The 27,022-nt window shown below is 42.8% G+C and overlaps 1 protein-coding gene across 1 annotated transcript in view; it reads left to right on the top strand.

Annotated features, from left to right (window-relative positions):
* The window catches only part of POLR3H (RNA polymerase III subunit H), a 36,860-nt gene extending 19,834 nt beyond the window's left edge, over positions 1-17,026 (top strand). The window contains exons 3-7 of the mRNA XM_069737029.1: positions 6,759-6,855; positions 9,170-9,256; positions 11,731-11,794; positions 14,766-14,973; positions 16,792-17,026. Coding sequence (XP_069593130.1) covers positions 6,759-6,855; positions 9,170-9,256; positions 11,731-11,794; positions 14,766-14,973; positions 16,792-16,845 — 510 coding nt within the window. The 3' untranslated portion in view covers positions 16,846-17,026. The remainder of the gene's footprint in view (positions 1-6,758; positions 6,856-9,169; positions 9,257-11,730; positions 11,795-14,765; positions 14,974-16,791) is intronic.
* The last annotated feature ends 9,996 nt before the right edge of the window (positions 17,027-27,022 follow it).

The raw sequence follows: 27,022 nt of genomic DNA, 5'->3' as shown, positions 1-27,022 counted from the left end.
GGTCACTTGTGCGGGTTTCTTCTGTTTTTTTGGTACCTCTGGGGCTCAGTTAATGAGACATGGTGCCTGCAATCTATTTCAGCCACATTTACATTCCTAATACCAGAGACACTTGACCTCAGAATTGAAATTTAGGCAACGAGCAGTAAACTAGAGGAGGTTTTATCAAATTTTTAATGTTGAACTGTACACCTCTTGTAATAGTAACTGCAGTTTGGAGTAAAACAAAACCTTTTTTCTTAATTTTTTTGCCTCTCTATTGCGCATATATTATCATTCAAAGTATTTGGCCCATAAGGAGTTAATTTTATGTTCTTGCTGGGGGCATGTACTTCTTCTTCCCCCCCCCCCTGTATGATGCTGACCAATCATAAGCGCTAACACTGAATAGAAAGAACACGCCCCCGCCACAGCTTAGAGCTGGTTTCTCAGTGTGTGAGATGTAATGCCACAGCCCTGGTCTCCTGGTCTAACCTCCTGTATGAGTTGTGTGGGGGGAGGGGCAGCACAGCTTCAACTTGCTTAACTGTTCACAAGAGCAGTGATTTTGACAAGATGTGCCCAAACTTTTACATGAAACTGTAAGTATGAGTGCTCATCTACAGATAGACAGGAACATTTGGTGAAGGGTCTTGTTTAAAAATCTTAGTTCTTGAGAGGATCTACTATATAATTGTCTAAGGATCACTTCCGTCTTTCTGTCTGTCTTTCTGTCTGTCACGGAAATCCCAAGTCGCTGATTGGTCGCAGCAAAACAGCCACGACCAATCAGCGACGGGCACAGTCCAGCAGCAAAATGGCCGCTCCTTACTCCCCGCAGTCAGTGCCCCCTCTATACTCCCCTCCAGTCAGCACTCACACAGGGTTAATGGCATCGTTAACGGACCGCATTATGCCGCGGTGTAACGCACTCCGTTAACGCTTTAACGCTGCTATTAACCCTGTGTGACCAACTTTTTACTATTGATGCTGCCTATGCAGCATCAATAGTAAAAAGATCTAATGTTAAAAATAATAAAAAATCATTAGTCACCTTCCGGATCCAGCCCAGGCCTTTTCCGCTCCTCACGACGCTGTGGTCCATGCATTGCGGTCTCGCGAGATGATGACGTAGCGGTCTCGCGAGACTGCTACGTCATCATCTCGCGAGACCGCAATGCACTCTTGGGAGCGACGGGCACAGTCCGGCTGCGAAATGGCCGCTCCCTCCTCCCTCACTCAGTGCCCCTCTATACTCCCCAACCCCTTCTCCCCCCAGTCATCGCCCGCTGCCCACATAGTGTTGTAGCAGTCCTTTAAAGCGACTGCGTTACACCGTGGCATAACGCAGTGTAACACAGTGTGTTAACGCTGCTATTAACCCTATGTGACAAACTTTTTACTATTGATGCTGCCTATGCAGCATCAATAGTAAAAATATATAATCTACTATATAATTGTCTAAGGGTCACTTCCGTCTGTCTGTCTTTCTGTCTGTCTGTCTGTCACGGATATTCATTGGTCGTGGCCTCTGTCTGTCATGGAAATCCAAGTCGCAAAACGCCCACGACCATTGCCACGACCAATCAGCGACGGGCACAGTCCGGCGGCAAAATGGCTGCTCTTTCCTCCCCGCAGTCAGTGCCCGCTCCATACTCCCCTCCAGTCAGCCCTCACACAGGGTTAATGCCAGCGTTACCGGAGTGCGGTGTAACTCACTCTGGTAACGCAGCTATTAACCCTGTGTGACCAACTTTTTACTATTGATGCTGCGTATGAGACCGCTATGTCATCATCTCGCGAGACCGCAATGCACTCTTGGGACCGGAGCGTCGCGAGGAGCATCGGTAAACGCCTTGGCTGGATCCGGGGGGCCGACGTAGGGTGAGTATACAGTTATATGAAAAAGTTTGGGCACCCCTATTAATCTTATGCTTAATGTTTTATAAAAATTGTTTTTTTTTGCAACCGCTATTTCAGTTTCATATATCTAATAACTGTTGGACACAGTAATGTTTCTGCCTTGAAATGAGGTTTATTGTACTAACACAGTGATTTTCAACCTTTTTTGAGCCGCGGCACACTTTTTATACTTAAAAAATCCCGAGGCACACCACCAACCAAAATGGCACAAAATGGTGCGTCCAGGTTTGAGATGAAAGTCTGCAGTCATTCTATGTGACTGCAGGCTTCTGAATTCTCACAGCGCAAGCACTGCACACTTTCAGGATTCTCCCTTGCCGGTGGCCAGAGTGGACGGTCATGACAGCACAAGTATGTGATTTGGATACTTCTGGCCACATTCTAACTAGACGTGTCCGGCCTCAGTCAATTCATTTTCATTGAATGAGGCCACACATGTCTAGTCAGCACGTGACCGCATGTATGTAAATCACCAACATCAGAGAATTATGATAGCAGTGTGCACTGTGAGAATTCAGAAGTCTGCAGTCACATAGTATGACTGCAGACTCATCACAACCTTGGACATCCCCTTTAATGTTCCTAACAAATAAAAATGAGAATTAGTATCACAAAAAAACACATTTACATCCAGGTACCTGATAGATGACGTTGTTTGTGGAGTCGCCTCTTTCTTTTCATCTTCACCTTGTCCAGATGCCATGATGACTCTTCTCATCCACCGGCAGAGCTCGTTTCTGCAGACTTCCATCTTCTCCTGTCTTCTGCAGCACATCCCGACACAACACCCTTAAAGATAGCAGTGTTATTATAATGCTCCGGAATAACAATATCTGCCCTAGGCTGAGCCCCTGAGTAAATAATTGCCCCTCACTTTATTCCCAACACATAATATGACCCTCACTGTCCCTCTTATGGTACATGCCATCCACACTGCCCTCTCTCTCTTTTCTATACTTCACACTGCCTTCTCATACGGTGTCCCTCATAGAGAGCCCAGTCTCTCTACTGTGCCCCTTCATTACACTCCTCCTGCTTGGCATACTGTCTCCTCCTGGCTGTTACCCTCACACTACTCAGTATCTATTATGTGTCCACTCACACTTTCATCCCCCCATACTGTCTGCACACATTTCTAATAGCCTCCTCCTGTACATCCCCCCCTGCTAACATACCCCTTTGCTCTCTCCATATTTCCTCCTCACACATTCCCCCCTCACACATTCCCCCGACTCCCCATACTGTCCTCACACATCCCATCACCGTTGCTCCCAGTACTGTCAGCACACATTTTTCCCCTCGCTACTGTGTCCACCCCCATCTCCCCACTCGCCCCCACAGAATATATCCACTCCCCTTCCGATAGAATAAATCCATCCCCTTCCACACAGAATAAATGCACCCTGCCCCACACATGCTAAATAAATTCCAGCTCCCCCCCCCCACGTACACACTGAATAAATCCCCCCCACACACTGAATAAATCCCCCCCACACACTGAATAAATCCCCCCCACACACTGAATAAATCCCCCCCACACACTGAATAAATCCCCCCACACACTGAATAAATCCCCCCCACACACACTGAATAAATCCCCCCCACACACTGAATAAATCCCCCCACACACTGAATAAATCCCCCCCACAGAATAAATCCCCCCACACACTGAATAAATCCCCCCAACACACTGAATAAATCCCCCCACACACTGAATAAATCCCCCCACACACTGAATAAATCCCCCACACACTGAATAAATCCCCCCCACACACTGAATAAATCCCCCCCACACTGAATAAATCCCCCCCACACACTGAATAAATCCCCCCACACACTGAATAAATCTCCCCCCCCCACACTGAATAAATCCCCCCCCACACTGAATAAATCCCCCCCACACACTGAATAAATCCCCCCACACACTTAATAAATCCCCCCACACACTTAATAAATCCCCCCACATACTCCCCATAAACCCACCCCACGCTGAATCTTCGGTGTCTTCAGCTCCACAGCACAGGAGCACTTACCACCAAGTGTCTTCTGTCTCCTGCGCGCCGGATAGTGACGTCAGCAGCGTGATCACATGACTTGATCACGCTGCTGGCGTCGCTCTGACCCAGCGGTCAGAGCCTCAATTGTACTCGCAGCTGGTAGATGTCTGCGAGTACAATTGATCTCCGGGAGCCGGCGCGCTGCAGCTTCTCTGTGCCGGCTGTCAGCTTGACAGTCGGCACAGAGAACAGCTGACCCCCCGTTCCCCGCGGCACACCCGACCATGTGTCGCGGCACACTAGTGTGCCGCGGCACACTGGTTGAAAAACACTGTACTAACAGAAAATGTGCAATCTGCATTCAAACAAAATTTGACAGGTGCATAAGTATGGGCACCCCACCAGAAAATATTTAGTAGATCCTCCTTTTGCAAAAATAACAGCCTCTAGTCGCTTCCTGTAGCTTTTAATGAGTTCCTGGATCCTGGATGAAGGTATTTTTGACCATTCCTCTTTACAAAACAACTCCAGTTCAGTTAAGTTTGATGGTTTCTGAGCATGGACAGCCCTCTTCAAATGATCCCACAGATGTTCAATGATATTCAGGTCTGGGGACTGGGATGGCCATTCCAGAACAGTGTAATTGTTCCTCTGCATGAATACCTGAGTAGATTTGGAGCGGTGTTTTGGATCATTGTCTTGCTGAAAGATCCATCCCCTGCGTAACTTCAACTTTGTCACTGATTCATGAACATTATTGTCAAGAATCTGCTGATACTGAGAGGAATCCATGCGTCCCTCAACTTTAACAAGATTCCCGATGCCGGCATTGGCCACACAGCCCCAAAGCATGATGGAACTTCCACCAAATTTTACTATGGGTAGCAAGTGTTTTTCTTGGAATGCTGTGTTTTTTGGCCGCCATGCATAACGCCTTTTTGTATGATCAAACAACTCAATCTTGGTTTCATCAGTCCACAGGACCTTCTTCCAAAAAGAAATTGGCTTCTCCAAATGTGCCTTTACATACCTCAGCCGACTCTGTTTGTGGCGTGCTTGCAGAAACGGCTTCTTTCGCATCACTCTCCCATACAGCTTCTCCTTGTGCAAAGTGCGTTGTATAGTTGACCGATGCACAGTGACACCATCTGCAGCAAGTTGATGCTGCAGCTCTCTGGAGGTGGTCTGAGGATTGTCCTTGACTGATCTCACCATTCTTCTTCTCTGCCTTTCTGATGTTTTTCTTGGCCTGCCACTTCTGGCCTTAACAAGAACTGTACCTGTGTTCTTCCATTTCCTTACTATGTTCCTCACAGTGGAAATCTCTGAGACCGCTTTTTGTATCCTTCCCCTGAACAACTATGTTGAATAATTTTTGTTTTCAGATCATTAGACAGTTGTTTTGAGGAGCCCATGATGCCACTCTTCAGAGGAGATTCAATCAGGAGAACAACTTGCAAGTGGCCACTTTAAGTAGCTTTTCTCATGATTGCATACACCTGGCTATGAATTTTAAAGCTCAATGAGGTTAGAAAACTAAAAAAAGTGCTTTAGTAAGTCAATAAAAAGTAGGTAGGAGTAAATTATAAGGGTGCCCATACTTATGCACCTGTCAAATTTTGTTTGAATGCAGATTGCACATTTTCTGTTAGTACAATAAACCTCATTTCAAGGCAGAAAGATTACTGTGTCCAACAGTTATTAGATATATGAAACTGAAATAGCTGTTGCAAAAAAAACAATTTTTATAAAACATTACGCTTAAGGTTAATAGGGGTGCGCAAACTTTTTCATATAACTGTATAACTTTTTTATTTTAATTCTTTTTTTTTTAACAGGGATATGGTGCCCACATTGCTATATACTACGTAGGCTGTGTTAGATACTACGTGGGCTGTGCTATATACTGCAATATACTACATCTCTGTGCTATATACTATGTAGGCTGTGCTATATACTATGTAGGCTGTGCTATATACTATGTAGGCTGTGCTATATACTATGTGGGCTGTGCTATATACTGCTATATACTATGTGGGCTGTGCTATATACTATGGGCTGTGCTATATACTGCTATATACTATGTGGACTGTGCTATATACTATGTGGGCTGTGCTACAAACTATGTGGGCTGTGCTATATACTACGTGGCTGGGCAATATCCTACGTGGCTGAGCAATATCCTACGTGGCTGGGCAATATACTACATGGCTGGGCAATATACTACGTGGCTGAGCAATATACTACGTGGCTGGGCAATATACTATGTGGCTGAGCAATATACTATGTGGCTGGGCAATATACTATGTGGCTGGGCAATATACTACGTGGCTGGACAACATACTACGTGTCTGTGCTATTTACTACGTGGGCTGTGGTATATACTATGTGGCTGGGCAATATACTATGTGGCTATGTTATATACTACATGGGCTGTGTTATATTCTACGCGGGGTGTGTTAAGTACTACTTGGCTGTGCTATATTTCTCTGCTGTATCTGTGCATCATGAATCGTGGTATCTGTTAAAGAGGGGGGCCCATTGAGACTCTTTCGCCCGGGGCCCTCAAAAACCTGGAGCAGGCCCTGGCTTCACTGATTGGTCACGCCCGGCCGCGAACAATCAGCGACAGGCGCAGTCTGCCCGCGAATTGGCCAGAATTTGAACCACGCTTCGCTAATTGGTCGTGCCCGGCCGTCCGAATCCTGTGTATAAATTTCATTATTCTGAAAACTTCATAAATAAACTACATACATATTCTAGAATACCCGATGCATTAGAATCGGGCCACCTTCTAGTTTTTAATAAGTGATAAATTGAAAAGTTGCTTGTTTTACATGACCTACTCTTTTCAACCAGGTGGTGTATAATGTGGGCCTCTGCATTTGCCTGTATGATATCACGAAGTTGGAGGACTCCTACATTTTTCCTGGTGATGGAGCTTCTCACACCAAAGGTTAGTCCTACATGTTATATTTCTGTTCTTTTTTTTTCAGACAAACTAACCAAGAAGAGACAGTCCGGGATGAGCTGCAGCCCTGGCTTCCCCTTCATGTTCAGCTTGTCTGAAGACGGAGATGGTGACGCCGGGCAGCACACGTCATTCCACCGCACGACAGCCCGGGGAGAGCGAGTGCTGGAATGGCGCCGGCACGGGAGGAGAGTATAGGCTGTAATATTTTATCAGGACCGAACATCTAGTTTAAATGTCCTAGTAGTGGACAATCCCTTTGACAAAACTCTAGAAACATTATCTCTGTAGCCTACCCAGCACCACTTCCGCAGAGAGAAACACCGTCGTGCAACGGCTTATTGTCACATCTGATTTTTATTTTTACGCGTTTCTCCTCCCCTTCAGAGAGCCACGTAAAAATAAAACAAAAATAAAAAATGAAATTCCACCATAACGTTTCAGAGTTTATTTTTACTGCATTCATTGTGCAGGTTCCTTCTTTAGGCGCATACGAAAACCGAACTTATCAGGAATTTTTTTATTTATGTAGTGAAAAAAAAACATTAAAAATTTGTTAAGAATAGTTTGTGCAGCCATTTTCTGAGAGCCATACATTTTTTCTTTTTCTTCTTCCATTGAAGCAGCGGTTCAGGACTTGCTTTTTCACGTGTCCAGCTGACATTTGTAGTGTTACCCTTTTGGGGTACAATGTTTTGGCGGCTGATGAATGGCAGTTCTGGTGATTTTTGTTTTACGGTGTCATCAGCACTTGGCACGCACCGTGGAAGTCAGGAAGGGGTTAAGTATAAATTGCCATAAACAAGTGTTATTCAAGGGTTTTCAAAGAGGCTTCCAGAAGGTTTCTATTCGCTGAGAATGTATCTTCAGGACAGGGCCCTTATAAAGTATATTTGTAGTCACTGGTACAAGAGGAAAATGGCTTATTCTCCATTATACAAGTTGTATCCTGCGTTCTTCACTAGTTTTTCTCTGGGAACTTTTTATTTTCAGTTGTCTCTGAGCTAGTAGGTAAAGTGTAGCTGTCGTGATGTCTCCCAGACATGAATGATTCCTACACATGGGTTGCTGTATGTGCTCGTCTTTCACTCGGCTCCTCACTCTGCTCCTCACCACCTTCTCTCCATAGACTGGGGTTCCATACCATCTTTTGCATTTGAAAGTAGCTCCTGCCGATTGGGGACCACTGCTGTATAACCTTACATGACTGTGCAATACTATGTATTCCGCTAATAAACTGCATATATAACCGATCGATCCCGAAAACAGGGTTCCCACGTACCGTGTGTGAATGAGGTGCTAGAGAGCATTAATGGCTGCACACAGGGCTGTGGAGTCAGGAAGCTAAACCTCCGACTCCTCAATTTCCATGACACCGACTCCACAGCCCTGGCTGCACATGCTCACTAGCTCCCTGGATCTGCGAGGGGGTCCTCAGTAGTTCAGCAATCATACCTTTGTCATCTACCCAGTAAGTATGTGATGTATGTTGTATATGGGAGACCACACCTAGTAACTATACCATTCTCTATATGAGGAATGCTTCCATTACATTGATTCTCTGTACGTATCTGTCTCCTTATGGATTTGTTGCTTGTTTCTGTTACCTAAACTGTGAATATGTTTTTAAAAAAGTATTTTATAATGGATAATTAGCAGTTATTTGTTCTGGTGGGAAACTTGGGGGCATGTATTTCCTGTAGCAACCAATTAGATCCCAGCTCTCGTTTTCAAATGCTCTTATTTTAAAAGGAATGGGTCACCAGATTTTTGCTATCCCATCTTAGAGCAGTATAATGTAGGGGCAGAGACACTGATTCCAGTGGTGTTTCACTTACTGGGTTGCTTGCTATAGTTTTGTTGAAATCACTGTTTTCTCTGCTGCATATCTAGCAGTCTTCTGAATGCTGAGCCCTGTATAACCCTTCCTGACCACTGATTGGCAGCTTTCTGCCTATGCACAATGTACCCACAGAAAGCTGCCAATCAGTAGAGGGGGCGGGGGGGGGGTTACACAGGGCTCATGAATATGGAGGACCACCTGGCAGCAGGTTTACTATTCCTCTAATGATAATCTCCTGCTAATAAAATCACTGTTTTATCTAAACTGCATCAAGCAGCCTAGAAAGTAATACATTGCTGGAATCAAGGTTTCTGTCACTACGTTATGCTGCTGTCAGATTAGGTGGCAAAAACCTGGTGACAGATTCGCTTTAACTGATTGCTAAGACATGATTGGTCACCATGGGTAATTCCTTTGATTTTCCTTTGTCCTGATTTTCTTGCTTTCACCTTTTAGTCCATTTCCGATATGTTGTCTTCCATCCATTCCTGGATGAGATCCTAATGGGAAAAATCAAAGGCTGCAGTCCTGAGGGAGTTCACGGTGAGTGACGGACCATCATTATGGATCACAGCCCGTATGTAGAGGCCCCTAATAATCCGGTGGCCATGATTATAATTATTCACCACTGTAAAGTGTATCATCGGGCTGCTTGAAAAATAACTCGTATTCTGAGAATGTTCCAAGCAACACGGTTCATGCCCCGGTTTAATGACTCCGATACACTGAGATCCAGTATCTCCTGTACAGTCATGTGAAGGGAGGCACACCCCATGTAAAGGTTCTGACAATGTGCGTACGTGACGGATCTGCCTTCACACAATATATCATGACGTTCATTAAACAGGGAAAGTCTCCCACTTTTCACATCGGCAAGTTGAAGTCTTTTCCCTTTGTAGATGATTGATGTCCAGTCCCGTACCGTCCTCTTGCTATGTTGACGCATTGGAGAGATCTTTGGCTCTATGAATGGTGACACATTTTTAACAGCAAAGTACAAACCTTAAAAAAATGTTTGAGGCTTTAATTAAGGCTGTGTTCACATCCAAAGGATAGGTTACTGGACATATGGCAGAAGAGAAGGGGAGAATATACCCCTGAATAGCTTTTTTCTTTTTTCATCTGCTGTTTTTTTGTTGTTGTTGTTTTTTAGCAGAAAAAAGTCCCAGTACAATATTCTCCCGTCCCATTGAATAAAAACATTAATTAAGGGTTAATGATTAATCATTAAGGGTCTGCAGCTGTGGTGGTAAGTTGACATTTTCAGGATTAACTGTGTGTTTGGTTCCTTTCATATTGTCTTCAAGCACCCGTTCGGTGGCCCCGTCGAAGCTTACATTCGAACCCCCCCACAAAATGGGTTTTGGAGATATGCGCTAACTGGGCCATAGACTATACTGGTGCAGACAGAGTGACCGTGTGCGCTGTCGTGCATCGTTTTTGGCCGTGTACACCTACTGGAGGCAGTCACACCAGATGCAGTCTACTACAGCAGAGTGCCAGGAGGGGTATATGCATGCTCCATTATAGTCTATGGCCCCTTTGGCGCATACATCCGAACCCCATTTTGCTGGGGGAGGTGGATGTAAGTCCCAGCGCAGCCACTGAACGGGTGCCTGAAAACAAGGTGAAAGCACCCAAACGCACATTTAGTCAATGTTTACTTGCGCCACCATTGCAGATCAGAGTAGAAGTTTTGAGATCAAAATTACATTTGATTCATGAATGTGAAGAGCAAATTTTCCAGAATGGGTGATCCCATAGTTAATGAAGGCATATTTGTGGGGTAACAAGCTGTAGAACTGATGTGGGCTAAGCTCACACTTAGGCCGGGATCACACATGCGAGAAACACGTCCGTGTCTCGCATGTGAAATCCAAGCTCTAGCACCGGCACTCCAGAGCGGAGCGTGCAGCTCCATGTGTTGCTATGCGGCCGCACGCTCCGCTCCCAAGTGCCGGCGCCAGAGCTTGGATTTCACATGCGAGACGCGGACGTGTTTCTCGCATGTGTGATCCCGGCCTTATACCGTGCCTACACTCAGCAGTATATCTGGGGTTTTGTGCATGTCGGAGGGAGGCCGTGTAGTTTCTTAGTTCCTCCAGCTGCTCTACACAAGGGAATGGCTCTGGCTGGATTCCCGTATATATGAATCTGATCATAATGGAGTGTAACGTCACTAAAAATCTGTGGTTTGGATTCTCACCTTGGCTTTTCCCCATGACTCTTTCCTGCTATCATCTAATTTCACCAAGATATTTCAAATATGGAAATCCAGTCCTAAGGAAAATAGCGCCCGAATGCCTGGCTGCTTACTGATGGACCCTCAAACTAATCAGGGGCTAAACACTCTAGAGACTTAGCGAACTAACATTTCAGGTGGCGTGCACAAGTTTTAAAGGGAGTCTGTCAACAGGTTTTTGTCACCTAATCTGAGATCAGTATGATGTAGGGGCAGTAACCCTGATTCCAGCGATGTATCACTTACTGTGCTGCTTGCCGTAGTTTTGATACAATCTTTGTTTTAACAGCAGGAGATTATCACTAGGGGACTAGTCCTGCTGCCGTGTCGTCCTGCATATGCATGAGCTCTGTATCTCCCCTCCCTATCACTGATTGGCAGCTTCCTGCCCATACACAGTGCACACATTACACATGAAGCTGCTAGTCAGTGGTGTGGGCAGAGCAATACAGAGCGCAGCATACAGAGCGCAGCATACAGAGCGCAGCATTTAGAGCACTGCTAGATCTGCAGCAGATTAAACTGATTGTATCAAAATGACATCAAGCAGCCCAGCAAGTGATACATCTCTGGAATTGGGGTATCTAAAAAGGCTAAAATAGCATTTTAATGTAGTAGCAGTAAATCTGTGACAACTGGATGCTTTCTATAAACATTTGGTCCTCTGAATAAATGCTTTTTTTATCTTGGAAGGAAGCATTGACCTGTTGTTGCACTTGGCATCTGCCTTATTTTGTGTCTTTCTGGGCAGTAATTCATTCTGATTTCTCCTCAGTTTCGCTTGGCTTTTTTGATGATATCATTATACCTCCTGAGTCCTTGCAGCAGCCTGCAAAATTGTATCCTTTTTTAAGCTATCAGTTGCTTGATGTATATGAATGCAATTACGGTATATTGTTGGCGTTATTAGTGAATGTTAACAATAGTTTGCTTGTTTGATTTTCATGTAGATCTTTCTACATATTCTGCAGCAAAATCCGGGTGAAATCTGCAATAGAAAATACAAATGATTGTTCTACACAGCCTGCGTTTTTAAATCTGTGTTGCAGGAAAAAAAAAAGGATGGTTCCTTACTGAGAAATCCACACAGAAAAACAATGGCTGTAAAACCTGCTCCCTTCTTCGGACACCACTACCAGTTTCTCTGAAAGGAATCATTAGTGGGGCAGTGGGAAAAGCAATGTGAGAGACAGTAACTCTGCCCCACAACTTATTTCACCGCTCTGAAATGAATCCTCATCGGGGCTGGTGCTGCTGTTTCACTACTTCTATCACCATCCACTGATAACTATTCGTTTCAGAGCAGTAATAGATGCTCTGGGGCGACACTGCTGTCACTCACACTGCTTCTATCGCCGCGCCCTGTTGACAATTCAGTGATGCCAAAAGCTGTGGTAAGTGACGGCAGCGCCTTCCACTGGTGACGTCCTGTCTCGGTTGGGGTGGTAAAAGCTGTGGAGACGTGACTGTATGGCTATCCTCCTATGACATCCCTTTTGAGACTCCCCTCAAACTAAACATCACAGGAAGTAAAGGAGGGGAAAAGGGACACACAGGGTTTAGCAGGGTAAGAAGAATAGTAGGGGATGTTAGAATAAAGCCGATTTCAAAAGGGGTTAGGGCTTCAAGCACCACTTCAGAATTGTTGTTTTTTTTTTTTTTTAATACAGTGCTGGAGTGGTGTTCCTAATCTAAGTTCCCTGCCCTACTCTCATACTTACCCACCGCCATCTTCACCTTCTGTTGCCGCTTCTCCTGTTGGTCTCCAGCAGTTTGTCTGCCGTATTGCTCTGGTGTTTAATGGAGCAAGCCGGAGGTCCCAACTCCATACAGGTCTATGATAGCCTCGTCCTGGCCTTGTTCTAGCTCTTATAGACTTGCATTGAGAGCTTGTGATATAACTTCTGACTTCCGACCAGTCAGAAGTTACAATCACTAGTTGGCGCCAGAGGACAGAAGCGGCACTGAAAAAAGGTGAAGATAGTGGCAGAGGAGTATAATACTCAGGTCAGGGACCATACATTAAAAGCACCATTTCAGCGCTGGAAAAAAAAATGCTGGATTGGTACTTTAAAGATAAATATTCATAAAGCGCATTACAGGTATCAGAGAACCCCTTTAACTAGCAATCATTTGTGCTATAGCACATGGCCTTTGGGTTCTTCTCCACACCAGTGCTACAAGCTGTGTGGCCATATGTTTATGTATGAACATGGATTTAAAACTTGCTCACTCCCAGCAGCCACCATTTAGGGTATATGCCCACGATCCGGAGTTGCTGCGGGTTTGATGCTGTGTATTTTTGCAGCGTCAAGCCCGCAGCGGCCAGATGTGACAGCATAGTGGATGGGATTTCTAATAACACCATGTCCAGTATGCGTCCATAGTCACCTGCAGCTCACCTGCGGAGACTGACATGCGGCGCGTCATTCCAGACCGCAGCATGTCTATTTCTCGTAGGGAAATGGTTGTCTCCGTATGAGAAACTTCACCAATAGAATGTGTTGGATGCGCTAAATCTGTGTTCAATAGACGGCAGCGGTTTGGACGCAGAGAACATGCGCTGCTACTTCTGGATTGTGTGCACCCAGGATAAAAGTAGTGTGGGGATCTTGCTGCATGATGTATTATCACTGACTAAAATCTTTGTCTTCTCTTGTCCCCCATTTTCCTCCCGTTTCCTTTTCTGGCTAAGTGTTGCGGTGACTGCTTAGACAATACATAGCTTCCTTTACCATTCTAAACATAAAGGGAAGCGGTCAGGTTTCCAGAACATGCTCTGGTGGTCTCCTAGTATTTGTAAGTGTTCGGAGACTTAGTTTTCGTCACCTCAGCTGAATGATTTATGGCTACTATCCAGGCTGAGTACATGTGGGGGTTGCCTGGTTGCTAGGGTATTCCCACATGTACTCAGCCTGTCTACCAGCCGTAAATCATTCAGCCGAGGTGACGAAAACTAAATCTCCGAACACTAACAAATACTCGGAGATCACCCGAGTGTGCTCTGTAAAACCCGAGCAACGAGTACATTCGCTCATCACTAATGATTAAACTCCATCCCTAACCAGCACTGTATAACGTAAAACAGTCAAATAAATGCTATAAAAAACATTTATAATGAGATGTTACCTATGGTAATGAGGGCTCTGACTAGTCAATGGGACGCTAGTTGCCCCAGACTAGCCAGCCTCCTTTCCATGTTATCACACCCCTGTGGGCCTGTACCGTAACTTGCACAAACTGCGCCATCAACAGCTCATACAAATCTAGCGCATGTGCACCGCTCATTCCGACAGCGTCACTGCGTCTGTGGAACTGCGTGTGCGCTTCCTGGCTTCAGAGGCATACCGCACGTGACTGGAAGCCATCTTCAGAACTTCCAGTCATCCACACTGCGTCTCTAAAGCCGGGAAGCGTACACGCGGCTTCAGAGACGCACTGATGCTGCCAAAATGAGCGGCGCACATGCACTAGATTTACATGAGCTGGCAGTGACCGTTCTGTAATGACAGCTGCAGACTAATTTATTGGTTAGTAGTATGTTGTAACTGTTGCTAAAATGTAATCCAAATGAACTTATAGCAAAAAAATAAAAAAGAATGGAAAAATATTGTCCTGGTACAGGAGTACCTCTCCATTGAAGTGAATAGGATTCCGCTACAAAAGCATCAACAATCTGTGTATGAGTTTGGCACAGTTTATGGAATAAATCGTCCATATTGTTTCCAATCTTGGGCAACCAGATTATGGAAAGACCCTTTAAAATGTTTAAAGATAGGCCGGTGTTTTTCCATTACATGTTTACTCCAGTGATGAAGCAGAACAAGTCTGGGTATGGGAATATGAAACTGACGAAGGAGCTCATGACCTGTACATGGATATTGGTGAAGATATCAGGTTCCGTGTTGTAGATGAAACCTTTATAGACACTTCTCCAACTGGACCAAGTACTACTGAGTCCTCCTCCTCCACAGCTACAGAGGAGCCACAACGCAAAGAAGCACCATACACATTAGTGGTAAGATGGGACAGCATGGATATAATGAAAGGGTTGGTCCAGTGCCTAAAATGTCCTTTATGAATATCTATTTTTACTCCCTTACCACTTTTTAATTTTTTTTTATTATACAATACCCTACATTTCTAACACCTACATGTGTTTGTTTTTTTTAATTCTTGTGACGTTTTATTTGAGAGGTGTCTCAAACAGGTTGTCACAGGAGGATGGGGCTGCACTCACTTCTCGGCAGCGTCTCTCACCCATTTGGAACAGGATATCACGAGGGTCAGCGCTGCAGCTACTTACTACAGTTTCTTAGATTGCCACCCTCTGAAGAAGTCCTGAAAACATAATGATAGAAGCAGAGTGCAGGTGCTGCACTCGCCTCTCTCATGGATTCTGTCTCCACCGCTGCTGCTTCTAACTGTGAAACAAGACATTGTCAAGGGGGCGGAGATAGAAGCAATGAGTGACACTAGTGCCCTCAAATGAATCATCAGGGGGCGGTGATAAAGCAGTGAGTGATACCAACGCTGCCCCACTGCTTCATTATCTTCAAACGAATCATTGGGACAGTGATAGAAGTAGTGACTGACACCAGCACCGATCCCCTGATGGTGATTCCTTTGAGGGCAATGATAGTCTGAGGGGTGACACTTGTGTCAATCACTGCTTCTCTCGCCGACCCCTGATGATGTCTTGTTTCACAGAAGCTGTGGAGACAAGGACACAAGAAGGCTGCTGGCGCTGCGCTCTCTTTTCCCACAGCTTCTATTACCATGGATCCAGGACATCTTCAGAGGGCAGCGATGTAAGAAACGAATAAATGACTGCAGTGCCACCCCACTGATGACATCCTATTCCAGGAGGGGCCTTAGACGCTGCAAGGAGTGAGTGCAGCCTCCTGGGATGTCATGTTTGAGACTCCTCCCAAACAAAACGCCTCAGGATGTTAAATAGAAAAAAAAACACCTTTAGGGATTAGCTAGATGACAGAAGTGTATTGTATAATAAAGCTAATTACAAAAGTGATTGGAGTGTAAAAATAGATATGTAGAAAGGACATTTTAAGTAGCGTGATGCCATCAGTTTCCAAATAACAAATATGGCGTTTGCAGTGGCCTTCAGCAGTCCCTCGGCTGCTATGCCAACCTATCGGCCACCTACCATTGCATTTGCGTTACGGAGAGACATGCCAATTGGAGCCAGTGCACACACAAACATTATCGCACAATTTAAATACTGTTGTCATTGATTGAAATGGTTAATCAGCAGCGATTGGATATCGCTTAGTTTGCTGTTACAGCAAGATGTCGGCTGTCTGCCATTAGTTATGTCCTAAGTAAAGTGCGGGCTCACTTCCTGAGCCTGCTCCCATACACTGACAACCGGAATTTGATGTTCCATTACCCCACATGTCAGTAAAGGGTTGAATCAATAAAGGGCAGAAAAACAAAAATGGCTCTGAGTGCACAAAATCATACAGTGGGTACGGAAAGTATTCATACACCTTTAAATTTTTCACTCTTTGTTTCATTGCAGCCATTTGGTAAATTCAAAAAAGTACATTTTTTCTCATTAATGTACACTCAGCACCCCATCTTCACTGAAGAAAACAGAGATGTAGAAATGTTTGCAAATTTATTAAAAAAAGAAACTGAAATATCACAAAATTTGCATGAAGGTGTCTTTGCGTATGTGCTTAGTGATATTTTGACCGTGTCTTATTCTGCTTACATAACGTTTTGGTATGGAGGTGTCACATTATTCATTTGACTTTTTTATCGTAATGCAATTCTAATTCTAAATCTTGACAATTCTTTCACACTTTCTTAGGGTTCCATAAGTGAGCCTGGACTAGGTCTTCTGTCCTGGTGGACTAACACCTGAAGATTAAGGAACCTGTTTGCAGCCTTCACATTTTCTCCGACTTAAGGGGGTGAGGGGGGGGGATGGGCGGTACAAAGTGCTTTTTGCTTATCTATTTTGTATAAGTATATATTAATTTAACAATTCTGATGACTTTTGTGGAAAAGCTTATGTATTGTAATAAACTTCTGGAATAATTTTTCATGTTTATGTATTTTGTTGTTGTTGGGCTAACAACCAGGATTGGCCAGTGTAAAGAATCATAAGGAAAACCATTGTCTTCCTCCTGTCCCCCTGCAAGGAAAGTTTGACTTGGAGTCAAAGAGTATATTGGGGAATAGGAAAGGGCTAGGACTAGACCAGTGCGGTGCAGTCAGTAAGCCAAACTTCTGTTCTTCTACACACCAACACTATCACTAACATCTTATTGAATGGTGCATGCATGATAATTACTGATAACGAATGTCCTGGTTATTACAAATTTTCTGGAAATAATGGAAATCATTTTCATGGGTAAATGGAAATAAAGTAAGCAAGGGCATCATAGAATCAGACATTTTAACTGATGGCTTTGGAGCAGCAGCATGAGTACGCAGTACAAAGAACCTCATATATGTTTGTCTAGCCAACCACGATCTCTCCTGACTCCCCCATGCTTGGAAATGTTTGACTTGGTGAAGTGTTCCTGTGTTCTTTGAGAGCCACAGCCAGAATCCTCGGCTGTTCGAAATCTTAATTTGCCAGTTCGTCTCGCCCAGCCCCTCTACATGATCTGTTGCGGAAGAGGAGCTGTACCTTCAACAAACTACATTAATCAATAGTAAAGGTGATTGTAATGCATCTTATCAGAGGAATCTTCTTTCTTCCCCACTTATCAGAAACTTCTTCCACTCTCGCCTTCCTCCTGAAGTGGTCACAGACAGTCCATTATCCTCTATGGAGAGGAGAAGTGATCAGCGGGGAAGAGAGAAAGATATTGTGCGTGATTCTATAATAAGTGCTTTACCTCGCATCAAAGCTTCATTCAGATCAAGACCGCTCAGCTCTGCTGTATAATGGCCTCCATGTTACTGCAGCTCATCTCTGAGCTAAAAAGCGAATGAAAAGCAAAAATACCTCCTGTCTGTGCCGAACTGTATGTAGGAGAGATCACTACACTTTCTCTCCTTCCTGCTCTTACTGGATTGCAAGTTTAGAGCATGCTGAGGGGAAAACTGGTGAAAATAAAGACTATACAACATGATGGCCAGAAATTGTTACCGCTCATTTACACACAGGACCATTTATTCAGAAAATTTCTTTGAAAGCACAGTTACCCTTTTAAGACTCATTTGATATAATTTATAAAACAGTAATTTTTCAGTCAGGGAGCAACAGATTGAAAGATTTCATCCGTATCTTTCCTGATGAAGAGAGTTATACGGCCATATAAGAAGTTTGGAGGGGGTGAATATTACTGAATGATTTCCTTTTAACAGTTTTGTTTTCTTTTTGCACAAATAATCAAATTAAATGTTTAAATTTCATCTTTGCTTTAATTCTAGTAAAGCACCAGAGTTCTTCAATACAATTTTGAATACCTTGAGGAATGATGGTTTTTTTAACCCCTTAGTGACCAAGCCAATTTTTCACGACCGTGGTAAATTTAGGTCAATTTCTTTTGTGTATATTTGTGAAAATAGTGTGAATTTTTCAAAATTTTCCCCAAAATTCCAACATTAAAACTTGCAATTTTTATGTCCTTAAACCAGGACATACTGTACAAAATAATTAATACATAAGATCTGCATCATTTTTCAAGTATCATTTTTATTTTTTTATGGTGTTAGAAGGGTTAAACATTTAGCATCATTTTCTCATTTTTTTCAAGAAATTAACAAAACCTGTTTCTTTAGGGACCTACTCCGATTTAAATAGACTTTGTGGAGCATATTGGAAACTGCGCAAAAGTGATGCAATCTTAAAAAACGCACCCTGAAATACTTCAAAACTGCTGTCAGGATTTGAGAAAGATATTGACAAGTGGGAAAATGAGATAAGTGAACTTAAATTAAAAAAATTCCAAAGGGATATGATCGATTTTGAAACTGAAAAAATCTTCCGATGGCAGCTTCCAAAGAAAAAACCTAAAGAGGGTGGAGGAAACTACAACAGTTCAGGACGAGATCAGACCTCATTCGCTGAAAGTAGCACCTCTTGCAGTGAAGCAGAACGTTCAAATGAATATCAGATGCGTACAAGGGCCAATAATCGGGAAAACCGTGAAAAGAGAAAATACCCGGATATTTTCAACCACAGGAAAATGAATAAACGGCAAAATGATAAATCCAAGGTAATTAACCTGTCTAACCATATTTTGAGCGAGTCACAACTAAAATTGTTAGAAAAGGGTTTGTCTTTTTCTCCCTCCTCACATTTAGACAAATTTGAAGTAGTAAAAGATGTGCATCTATTCGCACGTAAAATTATTCTACAGAAGCTACATCAAAAAAGTGACCTGGGTGGTTTTGACCACAACAATATGGAATTAGAAGCTCTAAAAGATTTGGAGGAACTTTTGGATGAAAATGAAAAATATGGAGAGGGTAAGTTTCCATTTCATCTTATGGGTAAATCTAAAACTTTTCCAAGCTTGAGCACATGCTCAGCTGTGGAAGTTTTTACAAGATTAGTTACTAAAGAAGTAGAAAATTTGCCACCTATTCCTAATTGGGTTTCTAATATGAGTGAGGAGAATAAAGCTCTGAGGTAATTGCAGTCTCTGGAGGATGTAGTAGTGAAAAAAGCAGATAAGGGTGGAAACATAATTATATGGCCCAATACTCTATATGAGAAACAAGTAATTAAGATCTTAAATAAGAGAGGATGCTACAATAAATTGGGTTTTAACCCTCTTACGCAATTCCAACAGGAATTAGTGGGAATTTTAGAAACAGCGTATGAGGATGGAATTATCCCCAAAAAAATTGTCGAAGTGATTAGCAAATTGCAACCCAAAATGGCTACTTTTTACATCCTGCCAAAATTGCATAAAGACCCAGTGGACCCGCCTGGAAGGCCCATAGTGTCGGGCATAGGGGGATTATGTGAAACAGTATGTGCAGTTATAGATCACTACTTGCAACCGTTTGTGCTGGCTCTGCCTTCGTACATAAAGGATACAACAATGATGTTGCAAAGGTTAGACTGTGCATTTGGAAGAGGGTGCAGTCTTTGTCACAGCGGACGTGGAAGCACTGTATTCCTCTATCAGGCATTCTGATGGGTTGAATGCAGTCTCACATTATCTGTATGAAAGCAACATGGACCCACCCCTAATCGAATTAATATTGACATTATTAAAATTTATATTAGAACACAATGTCTTTATTTTTAATAAGGAGATATATATACAAATGCAAGGGACAGCCATGGGGGCCAAATGTGCCCCCACTTATGCAAACCTTTTTATGGGGTTTTGGGAGCGCATGATTTTTAAGGATAACGGTATTTTGGGCAATGAGGCAATTCATGGGTGGAGTCGTTACATAGACGACGTCCTTTTCATCTGGGAAGACTCTGTTGAAAATATGTGTTTTGATGGATAAATTGAATCAAAACAATTTAAATATTAAATTGACTTACAATTATGGTAGAAAGGTAGAATTTTTAGACCTAAAAATAGAGGCCCTCCCAGATGGAAAGGTTGTCACAGATATATTTAGAAAGCCCACAGCCACGAATACCCTTTTATGTGCCTCTTCTGCCCACCATAGGTCCACTTTAAATGGGATCCCTACAGGACAGTTTGAGGATTAAAAGGATTTGCACTACAGAAGAAGACTTCAAATGTCAAGCGGAAGACCTTACCCGAAGACTAAAAGATCGAGGATATAGTAATAGACAAATAAAGAGAGGTTTTAAAAAAGCATCAAGATGCTCAAGAGAAGATCTTTTATATACTCAAAAGAGAAAAGAGAAGACAGAGACAAATAATCAGGTAAGGTTTATCACCGAATATAACAAACAATGGCCGGAATTGGTGTCCATTATGCAAAAGCATTGGGGGGTCTTACTATCAGACCCAATCTTGAGGAAAATTTTACCAAGTCATCCTTTAATGACACCTAAACGGTCAAAAAATTTGGGTGACTTTTTGGTACACAGCCATTACTCAGAAATTCCTGCAAAAAAATCATTGGCGGAATTAAATGGTTTTTTCCCTTGTAATTCCTGTAAGGCATGCGCTAATCACTTTAAAAGTACCTCTTTTGAGAATTATGATGGATCCAAAGTCTATAAGATACGGAAGACCCTGACATGCACGTCTAAAGGAGTTGTGTACCATGCACGTTGCCCGTGCAATAAGATCTACATAGGCCTAACAACACGAGAGCTGAGGGTGAGGACAAGGGAACATATAAGGGATATTGAAAAATCAGCTATATGCGAAGACATCAATGCCCTTAAAACTCTGCCAAGGCATTTTAGATTACATCATAAATGTGACCCATCAGGCCTTAAAATTCAGGCTATAGACCAAGTATATCTGGGTTCTAGAGGAGGTAACATCGGTAAAATACTAGCGCAGAGAGAAAGTAAGTGGATTTTTCTACTAGGGACTATGGCCCCACAAGGCCTCAATGAAAGTTTAGGCTTTAATGCCTTTCTGTGATGTGCATTCGTGTAAATTGAGGTTTCTATTGATATAATATAGTAATATTTTCCTGTTTATCCTGTTTTTTAATATTGTTTTTGTTTTGTGTGCTGCCTTTGTTATTTTTAATCATGGTATTTTTATTTCAGTTTATTAAGGGTCTGTTATGGGATATGTCCTTGTTCCTATTCCCACTTGAAGAAAAAGCGAATTATGAAGACTGCGAGCGTCTTGGGATTTTCTTTGGGATTAGAAGCTCTCGTCATCAGTACTATATGGAATATAGGACTACCTCTTCTTTTTAAACCTTTTTCGTTCTGTTTTTTCCCCCTCCCCATTTTTCTTTTTTGTATATTCTTTCTGATTTCAATAATTATTATTTTTTTTTTATGATAATATAATAGCACAATAATTTTTTGATTTTTTTTTTGGGAAACATTAGTACTTACTGTCTATAATTATTGCACTGTTATTTTTATTATTATATACGGGATATATCCACTTATATATTTATTTGTATTTTTTGTCATTTGTGATTATTTTTGAGCTTGGAAAGATTTATTTATTGGCTATGATTTATTATTATAGTTGTTATTAGGTTCTATGTTCACATATTACTAGCATTTAATATATATCACAGTATATGTTTAATTATAATTTTTGTACAACATATTACTATATCTGATGGTTGTAGATATTTTTTCTATTACATCACTACATGGGTGCAGAGTCACCTTTCCACATATGGTGTAGTTCACCTCAGTTCACATTGTATTTTGTATGTGGTTTAGTTCTCAAAGCCAGATTGATTTTTTAAGGATCTGACCATTTGCTGTTTCATCTCGGCACCTGGAGGGCGCATGCGCTGATAAGAGCTTCCCTAAGCCTTCCTGCTCTGCCCACAATTGGTGACGTAGAGCGCTTTTTGCTTGCATCCCAAGTGCAGAGTCCAGGAAGACTATATTCTCTATGAGGGAGCTCCGTTTGTTGGCGCATGCGCATAAGAAAGCCGGGTACGCCGACATTGTCTTCAGCTGTGAGTGGGGGTATAAATATACGGGGCGATGCAGCGCACATACATGCCCCTATTTGAAACGGCGCTGTCGGGGTCACTGATGGACACATAGGAAAAGACACACATATGTGAGTATAATAAGCTTTCGGCTGCTATCGCTTATCATTACATCTGCCTGTTACTATTTGCATTAAGTACTTTCAGCTTTTTATAGGCGGTGCAGGCACGCTAAACACTTTGTTTTGTGAGTAAGTGCTCTCCTGCAAATAATTTTTCTGCTGCTACTGCTTTTTATCATATTTCTACGTTATTTTCTGCACTAGGCACTTTTTAGCCTTTTTTAGGCAGTGCAAACATACTAAAATTCTATCTTGTGAAATATTGAAGTTATTATGGTAATGATTTTTTCACAACCGCAATAGATTAGCACTAGGCACTTTGTATATTGACTTATAGAGGCGGATATATTGCCCCATTATACAAAGATGCGGTTTTTCTAAGCAATAAAATATTATGTGCACATGCCACTTTATTTATTTATATCTTCTTATATAGGGCTGGTTCCCATAAATATATAGAAAAATTTTTTAGAAGGTGCTATAGTGCTATGCAGCTTTGTCTTTTTCTTTCCTTGTGTTTTTTTTTCATCAGTATTTTTTTGAAATTCCTTGTCTTGTTTTATGTTTTTTTGTCTAAATAAAAGTATCATGTTTTAAATATATTATATTTGCTTATGCCTCTTTTTCACCTATCATTGTTTGGGTGTTTTTTTGGTATGATAATGTATAATCGGAGGTGGTGAGTCCACTTTTTGGATTTTGGTTATGTATAAAATCATTTTTCAAGTATCATTTTTATTTTTTTAGGGTGTTAGAAGGGTTAAACATTTAGCATCATTTTCTCATTTTTTTTCAAGAAATTAACAAAACCTGTTTCTTTAGGGACCTACTCCGATTTAAATAGACTTTGTGGAGCATATTGGAAACTGAGCAAAAGTGATGCAATCTTAAAAAACGCACCCTGAAATACTTCAAAACTGCTGTCAGGATTTTTATTTTTACAAGTTATTGCTTGAGAAAATGTACCTCACAATTTGTTCCCCAGCTTCTTCTGAATTTCCTGATATTCTATGTGGTCAGAAACCTCTGTTAGGACAAATGTCCGGGCTCAGAAGGGAAAGGACACCATTTCAATTTTGGAACACAAATTTGGCTGAAATCGATTGCGACCGCAATGTCACGTTTGCAGGACCCCTAAGGTGTCTAAAATGCAGAATACCCCCACAAGTGTCCCCATTTTGGAAACAACATGCCTCAAGGATTTTATACAGGGTTATAGTGACCATTTTGAAACCACAGGTACTACACAGAATTTCATAACATTAGGTCGTCATATTGAAAATTTTCCCCCTTTTCTTTTTTTTTTTTTTTTAATGAAAATGTTGCACCAAATGTTTCACTTTTGCAAGAAGTAATGTGAAAAAATGGACCAAACAGCGAATTTTGGTATTTGGAATATAAATTTGGCTGGAATAGATTGCAGAGACCATGTCTTATTTGTGCAAGTGACCGCATTTTGGAATCCAGACCCATTTAGGGATTCATCTATAGGTCTGTTGAGCTTGTTCATCCCGTAGGTCAGGGGTGTCAAACTGCATTCCTCGAGGGCCGCAAACCGTGCATGTCTTCAAGATTTCCTTAGCATTGCACAAGGTGCTCGAATCATTCTCTGTGCAAGTGATTAAATTATCACCTGTGCAGTACAAGGAAATCCGGAAAACATGACCTGTCTGCGGCCCTTGAGAAATGCAGTTAGACAGCCCTGCCGTAGGTGCTTTACAGAACTTTTTAAAATGTGGATGTAAAAACGAAAACTACGTTTTATGTTAAAATATTGCTTTAGTCGCACGGTAGCTCAGCGGTTAGCATTGCAGCCCTGGGTTCAAATCCCACCAAGGACAGCATCTGCAAAGAGTTTGTATGTTCTCCCTGTGTTTGCGTGGGTTTCCTCTGCTTTCTCCGGTTTCCTCCCACATTAGGCGAAAACGGACCCAATAATTTGTTCCGCAATTTCTCCCGTTTGCAATGATGCCAGATGTTGTCAAAGACTGCTATCTGGACACATGGCAAGGCTCAGAAAGGAAAGCGTGATTTTTGGAATGTAAATTTGTCTGTGATAGATTGTGAATGCCATGTCGTATTAGCAGTGCCCGTGACATGCCAAAACAGTTGAAATCCCCCACAAGTGACCCCATTTTTGGAAACTAGATTCCTTAAGCAATTAATCTAGTGATGCACTGAACATTTTTAACCTAAAGGTGATTCACAAAGCGTTATAACATTTAGGTGTGAAAACAAAAAAATACATTTTTTTTCACGAAAATACTATGTTAGCACGAAATTTATAATTTACACAAGGGGTAATAGGGAAAATATACACAGTAATTTTTACTGAACATGGCAGTACACCACTATTTGAGCCCACGGCAGGGATCTGATGTGAAGGAGCACTACTTGGCTTGTAGAACACAGATTCTGTTTGAATAGATTGTGGGCTCCATTAGCTGAGCTGAGGCGCAAAACCAGCAGGAACCCCCCAGGTGACATCAAATTGGAAACTTCACTGCCAAAGGAATTCTGTGGGTGACGGGAGTATTTTGAACCCATAGGTGTCTCTCAGAATTTTATGCCATTGGGATGTGGAAATATGGCATTTTTGTGGTAAAAATGTAATTATTTTTATTTGCTGCAATTTTTTCAGTTACACAAGAGTTAATAGGTGACACTGAATCCCACAATTTATTGCGCAATTTCTCCCGAACTCGGTGATGCCCCACATGTCATCAGAAACTACTGTTAGTCCGGGGTCACACTTTCAAGTGCAATGCGAGAAATTCGTGCGAGTCTCTCGAATCAAGTCCTGGCACTGCCGCCGGCACTCGGCACCAGAGCATTCAGCTGCATAGAAATACACGCGGTCCCGAGTGCTGGCGGCAGTGCCGGGACTTGATGCCAGTTTCTCACATTGAACTCGCAAGTGTGACCCCAGGCCTTAGGCCGGGTTCACATTGCGTTAACAGCAACCCGTTAATGTATGTGTTGAACGGGCTGCTGTTAACGCAAGTGCCGGTATGGCAGCGCGCTAGCGCATTTAGAGCATCTGCTAGCTCTCTCTGCACTAGCGGTGACGGACCCGGAAACACTGCAGCCCGCGTCTCGGGGTCCGTCATTCAATGACGGCACATCGCTAGCGCACGCCCATTGTGGGCGTGCGCTAGTGATGCATCCGACATTGGATTCAATGGCGGCGTTAACGGACTGCGTTGCACCGCGTTATGCCGCGGTGTAATGTAGTCCGTCTAACGAACGGGTTTAACGCAATGTGAACCCAGCCTTAGGCCACACGTCAGGGCTGAGAAGGAAGGAAGGAATTCAAGATGGTGAGCGGCAATGACGCCATAATTAACATCTCCATCCTGCTTCTCTGTGTTCTAATATAAATATTTATAGTTATTTATTTAGCGTCAACAGTCCTAAGTAGTAACAATAATACAGTAATTAAACAGAAAAAGAACAACCCTGCTCGTGACAGCTTATAATCTTCAATAAGTAACAACCAGAACAATAATGAAACCCCCCAAAAAACATCCTGCTCGTGACAACTTACAATCTACAATGAGGTGGGGGAGATAAAAACTACAGGGAAATGTATTTACAAGGATGTATTTACAATGATATTACTGAGGTTTGTCGAAACTTGTGGAGGCCTGAGGACAAGTAGGAGGAGAGCATGGTTAGTTGTCCTCTTGGTGGTGACACGGAAGTATCGACTGTTAGCAGTCTTGCACGCATGGCTGAGTTTATGTTCCGCTGCCTTTCCCGTCACCCTCGCGTTCTTAAAATTTTGGGTGACAGGGAATACTGATTGGTGACACTTCCAGACCCACGCTATAAGGCCGGTTTCACACGTCCAGATAATTCCAGTATCGGAAAAAATCTTCTCCTGTATGCGGTCACGTGGGGCCGCCGATTACAGTAATCAATATGCGGCTCCACCCCTATGGGAGGTGGAGCCGCATATTCATTACTGTAAATGAGCGGCCCCACGTGACCGCATACAGGAGAAGATGCGGCCAGAACAGGAAGCAGCGACAGCCAACGAGGGAGCTGGGTGAGTATTTTCAGAACAGCAGGGGGGGCGCACAGGGGGTGGGGGGGCACATAGATCTTTATTTTAAACACTATTATTAATATCTTCTCTGCAGCAAACGCTGCGGCAGGGAAGATATGAATCGCGGCTTCAGCACCAGTGGGGGGGACAGCGCCTAATGTAGCGCTGTCTCCTGCACGGCACACGGACGGCACAGGGACAACGTCCGTGCAGAGGCGTAGCTAGAGCTTTTGCCGCCCGGGGCTGTTCCCGAGTTTGGCGCCCCCCCCCCCCCCGGCTCAATACACACAAAGGTTACCAAAAACGGTTTTCCTGTTTTGTAGAACTTAAACTGGGCCTAATGGTGTCACCCCCACATGCCACACCTGTGACTTAAT

The sequence above is a fragment of the Ranitomeya imitator genome, chromosome 8 (assembly GCF_032444005.1).
Source record: "Ranitomeya imitator isolate aRanImi1 chromosome 8, aRanImi1.pri, whole genome shotgun sequence".
Taxonomy (NCBI): domain Eukaryota; kingdom Metazoa; phylum Chordata; class Amphibia; order Anura; family Dendrobatidae; genus Ranitomeya; species Ranitomeya imitator.
This window is presented reverse-complemented; position numbering and strand designations above follow the sequence as displayed.